Genomic DNA, 12158 nt, shown 5'->3' on the forward strand with positions numbered 1-12158 from the left:
CAGTAAATGCAATGAGAGATTTTATTCAACAGTCTCATCTGTGGGTATAAGGGTATGCACTTGTAATATTTATATAAAAATCATGATTTTATTTTCCCCTTTCTAGTCCATCAACCTTCTTTATATTCAGGCTATGCAAAATAATTTCCATAATTTAGAATTTTCCCAAGTTTAGCTTGTCTTTCCTTGTCCCCTCATTCATCTTTTTGCCATCACCTTAAAGATCCTTGAGTGGAAAGCATATGAGAGGTAGTCATTAGCTAAAGCTGGAAGCACTTGAATAAAACTTCCCTTTCCCAGGTCAATCGTTCCTTTCAGCTGAGTAGGTAAGAGTAAGGGAAAACCTTTCATTTGTTTCAAAAACAGATCCTCCATGAGAAAGCTCCAAGGACTGTCACAGTTTCCCCTTTCACTAACTCAGTTGCAGTTAAAAGTCCAGGGAGGCTGGGTGCAGTGGCTCACGCTTGTAATCCCAGCACTTTGGGAGACCAAGGTAGGTCGATCACTTGAGGTCAGGAGTTCAAGACCAGCCTGGCCAACATGGTGAAACCCCATTTCTATTAAAAATACAAAAAATTAGCCGGGCGTGGTGGCATGTGCCTGTAGTCTCAGCTACTCAAGAAGCTGAGGCAGGACAATTGCTTGAACCTGGGATGTGGAGGTTGCATTGAGCCAAGATTGTGCTACATCACTTCAGCCTGGGCGACATAGCAAGACCAAGTCCAGGCAATCTTGATACCACGGTCAATATTAATGATGAGAAACTCTCCTCAGATATGGCTTCCAGAAGAAAGTATCTGATGTCTGATTTTGAAGTACCTTTTAATGTATTGCTAAGATTCTGCTGTTTAGAGTACTTGGAAATACTCTGTGTGGAGAGCCTGGTAGGTAGGAGTGCTGCATTTGACAGCACAGGCTCAGGAAGAAATCTATAGATTAGACTTTCCCAGTCTCACCTACATTTAGGATAAAACAAGGCTTTATTTGTTGAGAGACCTCCAAGAGCACTCAATAGCCTGTTTTGGGGGTTAAGTGTCACACCAGGAACATTTCTATTATAAACCATCAAGTTTATAATAAGTTACATTTTGATCCCACATTATCTTTGAGAGTAAAAACAATCATGAGGTAAAGATATAGTTTATCAGTTTTTTAAAAAAATTTCTAAAGGTAACACTCATGATTGATTGAATCCAAAAATTGTACTATTATTTTTAGCAAAGAAATTTACTCTATGGTGCTTGCGTCTGAAATCTCCTTAATAAAGATTTTTGGTTTCGTTAAGCCAAAACTGTGTTTCTAAATAAACCGATCCACAAAAATGCGTGAAACATTTTTTGAAAAGGTATCTTGTAAATATAAATAACCTTATTCTTGGAGAGTACTATAAAGTTGTCAACAATTTGCTCCTTGGTATTAGAGTCTATGTCACCATCACTTTCAATATTATAGCCTAAAATGTCATTAAATATGAAAAATTAATTTACAAAAAAGAAATAGGCCAAAGCTGATGTGGTTACAATCTAGAGGAATCACAGCTCCTCAAAACTTACTGCAATCACTACCAATATTGCCACATGAGCTCTGAGGTGGGTGACTCACTCACTTAAAATACAGATCAAAATGTTTTCTAAGCAACAGGCACATTTCTGCCTCAATGATACACAGTGAAACCTGCCGGGAAAACAACAGGCAGATGATACATAATAACAGATGCTCAATAATCAGTGCCTGATTTGTATTTTTCTGAAAAATACAACTTTAATAAAAATGAAGGTACCTCTCAAATAGTGAGGCCTGAGTCCAGGGCAGGCATTTTAGTTACCCACCATTTACTCCTCAAGCAAATTACATTGGTTTCATGCCATGAACTTAGATCTTGGGATCTGAAATTTCAGCAATATGAACCAATGTCCAAGAAAATTATAACCACCATAATCTGTTCTGCTTTCTGACCTTAATTTTCTGGGTATATCTTGAGTGACTGTTAAAACAAAAAAACAGAAAACAAAAACCAAACACCAAAAAACCCAAGTACGAAAAAGAAATCTCATTCTCCTTTTCTCTCATGCCAAAGGTTGTGGAAAACTAGAAGACATCAGCAGGGATTGAAGGAAAGAGATAAAAAACAGAGAGAACCCATGGAGAAGGTCAAAAGGAGGAAAAATAATTTCTCAGATAAATAGAACGTATGCATGGTCTCACGTAATTTTCCCCAAAGTATTTATAAAGGGAAAAAAGTAACCTGAGAGTGCAGAAACCTGTCAGATACCACCTTAACCACATCATCCAGGTTAACATCATCAATAATGGGACACATCAGTGTCACCCCCCAACTCCCCAATATCATGGACTGAGAAGGAAGCAGCATCGCTTCCGTGGTGCGCTGGCCACAAATGCATAACCTCACTCTCATCATGAGAAATATCAGACAAATCCAAAAGGAGAGACATTCTACAAAACAACTGACCAGCACTCTTCAAAAGTGAAAGTCACAAAAGACAGGGAGAGATTGAGGAATTATCATATACTGAGATGACAACTAAATGCTATGTGCAATTTTGGAGGCGATCCCAGAGTGGAAAACAAGCACACCGTGGAAAAACTGGCAAAATGTGAAAAATCACTGTGGCTTGGTTAATGGTATTGCACCACTGTTAGTTTCCTGGTTTGACAACTGTACTATGATTATGTGAGATGTTAACATTTAGGGAAAATGAATTAAGGGTATAAGGGAACTCTCTGTACTATTTTGGCAACTTTTCTGTAAATTTAAAATTAGTTCAAAATCAAAAAGGACAATCAATTCTCAGAGTAAAGAGGTATTTTTTTCAATTATTTGAGGCTAAGCTTTCTTTCTCATATTATAACTAATTATGATGAATTAAAATATTTCAGAATCTCTGCTGAGAACCTTCCCCAAACCAGAAGCTACATCCACTCATTGACCTGTTATGATGTTAGAGCTTTAAAATGAATGAGTTTCTTACTTTCCAGGGATAATTTTTAATGATGAAAATCAAGTCAACACTAAGTTCTTCCTTGACCTAAACAGCAGCAAAACTGTGGGAAAAGACAAAATATAAACATAGAGAAAGTCTTCAGAAGGAAATAAACAGTATTACCCTTTCTTCTTCATTGCCTTCTCTAGGATTTTCTCATGAGTCGACTTCTCTTTGTCATACTGTGCCACAATTTTGTCAACTTGCGTGCAGTGTAGCTTCTGCATGGTACTGTGCTCCTGAACAAGAAGGATTTGCAGTTACGAACTGGACTCTTAGCATGGCTCACACCATATAGGGCTGGCATAACTTTCCAGCTTCCCTAGAGTCTTCATTTAGAAAGTCAAGGAGTAACCAAATCTGAGAACGGTGCAGATTCCAGATCTCTCATTCAACACTAGTTTTTTTGTCCAAGGGCATTCCCCACTTGGGAGTCTCTAGCCTCAGTCTAGTGAACACGCCCAATTCAAATGCACCCCTGCTCAGCAGTGGGTAGTGCCAATCATCTCGAAGTCCTTTCTTCTACACATACACATCTCTGTAGTATTTCCACCCATTCATCTCTGTTCTGCTGTTTGAGGCATGTAATTAGCCTACTGCCCCTTCCACACATTAGTCCTCAAACATGCAAGTTCAGCCACCATATTTCTTCTCTTGTATATGCTAAATGTAACTATTCATCACGTGACATGGTTTCTAAACATCTGCACACTTTGGAGCTCTTGAATGCCATCATTATATAACGAGAGTCATCACTGTGTTTGTCACCAGAAGCTGAATTTGAATCTACATCACTTAATATTTTCACTGGCTTACTTATCTAGATGCAGTTTATGAGGATGAAGTGTTCAGGAGCTATGGTCTTCTGTTTTACAGACATTTAAAATATTTTCCCATCTGCCTCACATAATCATTGAAATTGGGGCTGCAATGCTTTGGAAAGTAGGTATTTCAATATAAACATTATTTCTTCCTGGACAAAGAAAAAGGCATTTGGCTACAGCCCATGACTTATATGAAATCAGATTTCTTTAGCTGCTCAGCCTCCCAAGCACAGAGGAAATCAGTACGATCAGAAAGTTCCAACTCTAAATGATACTTGATGTTATAGCCTAATCTTACTCTTGAGAACGAGAGAAATGGGATGCTATTCATGACTGGAATGGGTGTACCTGTTGTTCTGGTTATATAACCCCTCTCACAGTCATCTTTCCTTTCACTTATTGAAAAAAATGAGTGACTTAATTTAAAAGCAAATTTATTTTCTTTCTAAGGTAGGCTTGACTTTATGCAAATCTAATTCATCAACTTCTTTTAAAGGTTTCATAACATATAAATGGGGAAGGAATTTTTAAGTATTTACCAAGACTTCCTTAATTTCCCAGCTATTAAGTGAATTAACACAGGACTTGATATACAATTCATTTATATACAAATTCCCTAGAAATGCATTCATGCACAAGGCCTCAGCATTCTTGTCTTTAGGAGAAGGAGTGGAGAAGGGTGATGTTGAATAGGAAGATTCTCAACATAGGAACTAAGAGTGGGGTCAAAGGCTAGGTGGACTTGCTGTGATCTGGGCTTACGGTAACAATGTCTTGCTTAATTTGTTATTGGAATGCCCCATAAATCTAGCCATATTACCAATGTGTGTGCAGCTTTATCCAATAAACACATTTCAGCCAGAGCTTCTGCAATGTGGCACTGGGTTAAGGACATGCATTCTTCAGTCCTGGGGCGAGTCACTTACCTTTCCAGAGTATGCTCATCTTTATAATTGGGATAGTGACACTTACTTCATAGGGTTGTTAGGATTAAAAGTAAATCTAATGTAAATCACATTTTAAATGTGTGTTACAGCTTATTCCAAACACAGTGACATACAAACCTATCTATACTATTCAATACCCATGATAACATACAGAGAGTGACTTGAGACAGGGATATCAATCAGACTAATTAAATCAATAAATCTTTCCTCCACACTTGATCTACTGCTCCAGGAATAGAGGAACATGTTGATGTATCCCTGAATATATTTAACTACTCTTGTAATACCTTGGTACCTACTAAAATGCCCTCCTCCTAGTCTTCTTTCTAAGATTTAGAAGTCATTATGGTTGACGAAAAAATAACACGAATGTTAATTTTTCCTGGGCAAAAAAATAAATAAATAAATAAGGGGCTTTCTGCAAGTCTCAAAATATATCAGAAGTGCCACAGTCCTATATTATCTTGTAAATATCATTGAAATGAGGGTAAAGACTATTTCTTTAAATATTTTAGTGCAGAACAGGAAAGTGGAGACTTTGAGGCTTGGAAATAAATTGACACAGATCTTATCTTAAGAAAATATGTTGGTGAACCTTATTAATCCAATTAGATATGAGGAATGGGGCTGTTTGTACCACAAAGTTGTTTATGATGGATTCAACTCTATGTAATATGCCCTACAAGGGCAGGGCGGGTCTTTTCTCTTTACCAGTACGTGGCACAAAGCTTGGTACAAAGTAGATGCTCAATAAGTATTTATTGCATGAGTAAAAAGTCTGCATGGGAAAATAGCAAGAGGTCTTAGACTGTGGTCCCAGCTCAGCCAATAATTAACCAACTGCCCTTGTGTAATACATATAAATCTTCCCAGGCCTCAATGTCTTTATTAGAAAACTAAGTTAGGGCTGGACGCAGTAGCCCATGCCTGTAATCCCAGCACTTTGGGAGGCTGAGGCGGGTAGATCACCTGAGGTCAGGAGTTCAAGACTAGCCTGGCCAACATGGTGAAAACCCATCTCTACTAAAAATACAAAAATTAGCTGGGCATGGTGGTACACACCTGTAATCCCAGCTACTCTGGAGGCTGAGGGATGAGAAACACTTGAACCCTGGAGGCAGAGGTTGCAGTGAGCCGAGATCATGCCATTGCATTTCAGCCTGGGCGACACAGCAAGACTCCATCTCAAAAAAAACAAAAAAGAAAAGAAAAGAAAAGAAAACTGAGTTAGGTACCTTTGCCTAACCTAATTCATGAGTTGCTTATGAGGTGCAAGGTTACCCAACGTACGCAGAAATAATTTGAAAAACTGAAAGCATATTGAATGAAAGTGATTACAATTAATGTCAGTAACAGGAAAGCTGGTCCTGAAAAATTGTCTCTGTTTCTCTTTTTACTCAAAACTCCATCCCTGTGCAGTAGGTAGTGATTGCTGAAGTGTTTCGGGATAACTTGATTCCCAGACACCACTTCTCCTTTCAGAAAGAAATGGGGATCCTAATTACTGATTTCCATGTGACTCCGGTCAAGTCTCAGCTTCTTGTGCTATAAAATGAAGGAGGCATGAAATGATCTCTAACTCCATCTTAGCTTAAAAAAAAAAAAAGTCCATTATTGATTTTATTCTTTTGGTCCTTAGTTAAATCATGAAAAACTATGGAAGAGACATACATTTCTCATTCATTCAAGCCAAGAGTACCAAAATTAAATGTATTGACTTAAAGTCAATCTTAACTGGGACATTTTGGGGAAAAAACACGTACAGCATTTAGAAGAATTTGTGTACGTTTCTTATCCAAGTTAAGAGTAAATTCAGCTTCTTTTGGGAAAAACTGCCGCTGCAATTCATTCTTGTGACTGATGTGACTATGGGCATGAATGATCGCACCACAGAGGGTGCTGAAAAATTGGAGTAAATCATGTTTGCTTAGTATGTAACTCTGAGATTACCAATAGGTGGACTCTGTGGGCAACCGCTGTGTCTCTGCCCCTTTCCACTGCAAAACCAAGTTATAGGTCTGGTTCTAAGGTCTGACCATGAATTAAAATTGATGAGTTTAACAACAGTGTTGGTGCTGTCATCTAAATTGCTTGCATAGCAAAAATTTTCCATCAGTAGCTTTACTAAAAATGCCAGAGTTTAGTAGGCTTCTCAGGCATTTCATTTGACTCATTTAATGTTGATGCTGCAAACTGGTAGCCTAAGGACCGTATCCAGCCTGCAGATGTAGTTTTTAGTTTTGGGGTTTTTTTTTGATTTTTTTTTGCCTACATGGTTTCAAAAGGAGGTTGAATTAGAGGCTGATAATAAAAGATTAGGAAATTCAGATAAGCTTTCTGATTTTTTGACTCTCCTCTAAGAGAACATGACTGGCCCATCTACTCTCCAGGCACCAATGGTGGTAGCTCAGTCTGACTTGGCCTGTGGATAGAGATGAGTGCTCCCAGCTTTTGTGGAGTCAACACCTGGCCAACTTCCCCCAGCTACTTCCTGCTTGGTCCCCATAGGCATTTGAATTGTAATTCCACTTCTAATATGTTATGGAGATATGTATCCAACTTTGGATTTTACACTTTTGGCTCTAAGAAATTGACCTCATTGGACAATTGAAAAGCATGCCTGTCTCTTAATAAAAGTAACTGTAGCTCTGGATCCCAATTAGTCATGTGCTGGGGGAGGATTATTATTAATTAATTCTCCTTTTTCTGTGTCTCATATAATAGACACTTGAAAAACCATTACCCTAGTTTCCATTTCGAATTGAAGTGGTTCTAGAAAGTAAGAGACAAGTAGAAGTCTGATTGCCAGTACACTCAGAGGGTCAAAGACAGTTAACCATTGCCATTTTCCAAAAATAGGCATTTTAATGAGCATTGTTATATCCATTTGGGGCACAAATGGTCATTACCCCCATCTTTTCTTCTCAATATCCTAACAGCAAATCACACACTTAATTGCAAATGGCAGAACCTCACATTCACACCACTGTTCCTTTTCCATCTGGTAGCTAACCTGCAAGTTTGGAAATAAGCTGGCCTTGGGACCACACATTTATTTCTTAAACTGCTGAGATTTAGTTCATAGATTCTCTGCTTCCTTTTAAATCTAAAAATTAGAATTATTTATCTAGGCCAATCTTTTGGCTTCCCTGGGCCACCCTGGAAAAAGAATTGTCTTGGGCCACACGTAAAACACTGACACTAACGATAGCCAATGAGCTTAAAAAAAAAAAAAAAAAAAGGTCTATGCATAAATATTACAATGTTTTAAGAAACTTTACAAATTTGTGTTGGGCTGCATTCAAAGCCACCCTAAGCTGCATGTGGCCTGGGGGCTGCAGGTTGGACAAGCTTGATCTAGGCTAATATGTAAGAGCTGAGATCTCCCTACAGTCACTGGATATAGACTAAATACTAGTCCCTGTTCTTAGCTACCAAGTGCTGTTTGGGCCAGGGGCACAGTAGTAGGGAGAGTGCAGCCCAGGCCATATTTCTTCTTCAGCAGGTCATTTTATGACATAAGGTTTTGGGGTGGTAAGCCTTAGCTTCATGTTGGGTGGCTGAAAACTATTATAAAAGAGCTGAAGATGTCCTTTCACAGAAAGGATGGGGGAATTAATTCTCACTATTATGTGGCAAGAGGGTAAAACCTGTTTCTTTAGGGAGGCTTGATAAGCGTCTTTGCAGGCAATTAGTGGGGTTTCTACTAAGGGGTCAAGAGAAAGTAAAAAGTGCTACATAATGTTCCTAAAAAAACAGTCCTCAAAATTTAGCATGCAGAGGAGAGGAGTTTATTTAAAATGTATTTCCTATACTCTTTTCTTAGGGATGATAGCTAAGTGTCAGGTAGGCACTAGAATACGTATTTTTTGTAAAGCCTCCAGCCCTTGGCCCAATGACCTTATGTTGAAAAACCAGTCCTGAAGGAACCCAAGACATCTGTGCCCTGATAGGTTCATGATTGCTCTTAAAAACCTGTTACTGAGACCATAAAGAAAAAGATGTGTGAAGAGAAGAAAAATTAGTGTGGGAAACATCAGAGGCAGCTGAGTGTAGTGGTTACAAGTCTGAGTTCTCAAGTCAGGCTGAATTTGGTTCAAATCCTGACTCCACCACTTAAAAACTAGGTGATTTAATGAAGTTGTGTTTTTTTAAGTATTAATAAGCTAATCTGTTGAATGGCTGACAGACTGTAAAAATGGCCACAGTTATTTCCCTTTCTGTATTCAATCCCACTTCTGATGTAACTTTGAGACCTGTCAAAAGGTAGAGTCCTCATAAGGCCAGACTTACGACCTACTTTGGCCAAAAAACGAGGTGGAAGCGATGGTGTGTCAGTTCTGAGCTGGGGCCACAAGAAACCATGCGTGATCTGCTTGGTCTCTCGGGACCCCAGCCATGTGAACAAGCCTGGCCTAGCCTGCTGGAAGACGGGAGACCACATAAAGCAGAGAGGAAGTGGTTTAGCAGAGGCTGTCCTAAATCAGCCAGTTCTCCATCTGCCAACCAAACTGGTAGTAACAGCAGATTCATGAGTGAATCCAGCTGAGACCAGAAGAACCATCCAGCTAAACCCAGCGCCAACTGCTGATGCACAGAATTGTGAGCCAAATAAATGGTCATTGTTTTAAGTCACTACAGTTTAGGGTGGTTTGTTACCCTGCAAAAGCTAACCGATACAAAACTCATATGCTCATAGAATTATGGTACTCCTTTATATAACTATTATGAGAATACCTAAGAATATGTGCTTAAGCAAGTATCAATATGTATAAGCTAGTATTGCCACTTTAAAAGTGTTGACTGACAGAAAAATCAGTGTTAGGATAAACACGTCATATGGAGATCAGGCATGAAGTATGTCCAATGGTAACAGATTCACCACATTGTGCCCCTCTCTTTAACCAGCTTTTCAGTTTTCAGTTTTAAAGACATGTTTTTCTTTTGTTTGCTTTTTTGTTTTGTTTTGTTTTGCTTTGTTTTGTTTTTGAGACAGAGTCTTGCTCTTGTCACCCAGGCTGGAGTGCAGTGGTGCAATCTCGGCTCACTGCAACCTCCGCCTCCCGGGTTCAAGTGATTCTCCTGCCTCAGCCTCCCAAGTAACTGGGATTACAGGCACCCGCCACCACGCCTGGCTAATTTTTGTATTTTTAGTAGAGACAGGGTTTTGCCATGTTGGCCAGGCTGGTTTCGAACTCCTGACCTCGGGTGAGATCTGCTTGCCTTGGCCTCCCAAAGTGCTGGGATTACAGGCATGAGCCACCATGTCTGGCCTAAAGACATGTTAACAGAGCTGGCATCAGTATATATTAGGCAAGTAAATATTCATTATATTCTTCATCTTAGAAGTTAGCTTGGGCAGGGCCTGATGGCTCCAGGGAGTTAACAGACAACTCCGATGCAGGTTAAGTTCTAAAAACTGAGGAGCATCCTTTCTCAGTCACAGTCCTGATAATGAGCAACGTATCAACACTGTCCAAAGTTGATAGTGATTTTCCATAATGTCCCATGTGATGTCACTGCATTTGACCCAGTGAGGGAACTTGTCCACTTAGTGAAGCATCCCATATCCTACACAGGAGAATGGGGCAAGAATATGGATTCTGGACTCTTGATTTTGGTTCAAATATCAGCTCTGCTGCTTCCTAACTCTGGGACATCAGATAACTTCACTAATTCCTAATTCCCTCACATGTAAATAGAGACTCACATAGAATTTACCTTATAGGGTAGAGAGTGTTAAATGAGACAATGCATGTAAAGTGCTGAGTACAGCATCTGAAAATTATTGAGCATGCAGGAATTCTAGTTGCTATTATTACCACCCATCACAGCACATTTTCTGGCCATGCCTCAAGAAAATATTAAATGAAGCCAAAATCTTTATGTTTCCAACTAGCCCAAAGGCCACTGAGGTGTCTGCTCAATAAAAGAGATCCAATTTAAATGCAAGAAAAATCTGTTAGATAGTGCTGCAGCATACGGGCACCCACTCTATTCCTAATAACTGAAGTCATTTAAGGTGCTTTCTTTCTTATTTCTCATTCTTACTCTTTCTGTTGGCTTTCCATAGTTCAGCCTGTTGTCAATAACCAGCAACACTGAAGAAGTCCCTACTTTAAATTGTTCTGTCTCCAATAATCCCATTGAGCAATGTAAGGAATTTCACTGAATGGAATTATTTATGAAACTTAGAAACAAACAGTCTTTGAAGCGAAGTGACTTTATCAGCAAATCCATTGAGCCAGCAGTTCAATAATACAGGGAACATTACTAGGATAAGAGTAGGCCCAAATTCTCAAAGGAGCACAAACTCTTAAAGAAATGACAGGTTTCCAGACAATGTTCTCGGCATCTCAATATGTGGAATGATTAAAAGGTACATTACTCAAGCCAAGTTCTGAAAGACATGCCTTGGATTGAGGCTTGGATCAGAGAATAAAGAAGTAGGACTGCAAGATTAGTTTAAAATAACTCAGAAGTTCTTTCAAATTAATAAATTATAAATTAAGTTTCTCTTGCTCTCATTGCCCTGAATAGAAGAGGACAGACATTATCCTACCAGCAGCAGCTGGTTATTATATGTCTTTAGGAAGGAAAGAGGTACTACCTTTTCCTTCTTTACCTGTGAGGGAGTCTGGAAGTGATGATGTTTGAGTGGCGTGAAGTTTTTCAACCCACAGGATAATTCCTGGGGCCACCTCCTGCTGTTGTCTTATAATTTGCAACTAGCTCTTATAATTTTTCATAATCACTGTCAAAAAAGACCACTTCTTATGGGTAAAAAGCAAGAAGTAGGCTGGCAATGGGGCAAGGTTTATGTAAGGGAGAAAAAGTGACAAGTGTTCTCTCTCTAGGTGCTATGAGAGGGAGGTTGAGAGATTGCTAGCATCTCCCTCCACGCACCACTGTGTATGGCAAACTATGTGACAGTGACCTGGCAATTTAGGTAACTAGTGGGGTAGAATTGTGAGCTGCTCTTCAATATTTTATATAGTCATGTTATTCATGAACTAATTTTTTTTTTTTTTTTTTTAGATGGAGTCTCACTCTGTCACCTACGCTAGAGTGCAATGGCGCGATCTCAGCTCACTGCAACGTCTGCCTTCTGGGTTAAAGCAATTCTCCTGCCTCAGCCTCCTGAGTAGCTGGGATTACAGGGGCATGCCACCACGCCCAGCTAATTTTTGTATTTTTAGTAGAGACAGGATTTTACCATGTTGGTCAGGCTGGTCTCGAACTCCTGACTTCGTGATCCACTCGCCTTGGCCTCCCAAAGTACTGGGATTACAGGCATGAGCCACTGTGCCTGGCCTAGTGAAACAATTTTTAAATGGATGAAGCTTTGCTATGCATTTGAAAGAATTGTTAGAAATGCAGACTAC

At 39.3% G+C, this 12158-nt stretch overlaps 1 protein-coding gene across 15 annotated transcripts in view; it reads right to left on the reverse strand.

Annotated features, from left to right (window-relative positions):
- Positions 1-12158, reverse strand: part of PLCB4 (phospholipase C beta 4) — a 442280-nt gene that overhangs the window by 47974 nt on the left and 382148 nt on the right. For all 15 annotated transcript variants that reach the window (XM_030915446.1, XM_030915447.1, XM_030915444.1 and 12 more), the window contains one exon: positions 3126-3241. In XM_030915446.1, the coding sequence (XP_030771306.1) occupies positions 3126-3241 (116 nt within the window). The remainder of the gene's footprint in view (positions 1-3125; positions 3242-12158) is intronic.

The sequence above is a fragment of the Rhinopithecus roxellana genome, chromosome 13 (assembly GCF_007565055.1).
Source record: "Rhinopithecus roxellana isolate Shanxi Qingling chromosome 13, ASM756505v1, whole genome shotgun sequence".
In the NCBI taxonomy this organism is placed as follows: Eukaryota; Metazoa; Chordata; class Mammalia; order Primates; family Cercopithecidae; genus Rhinopithecus; species Rhinopithecus roxellana.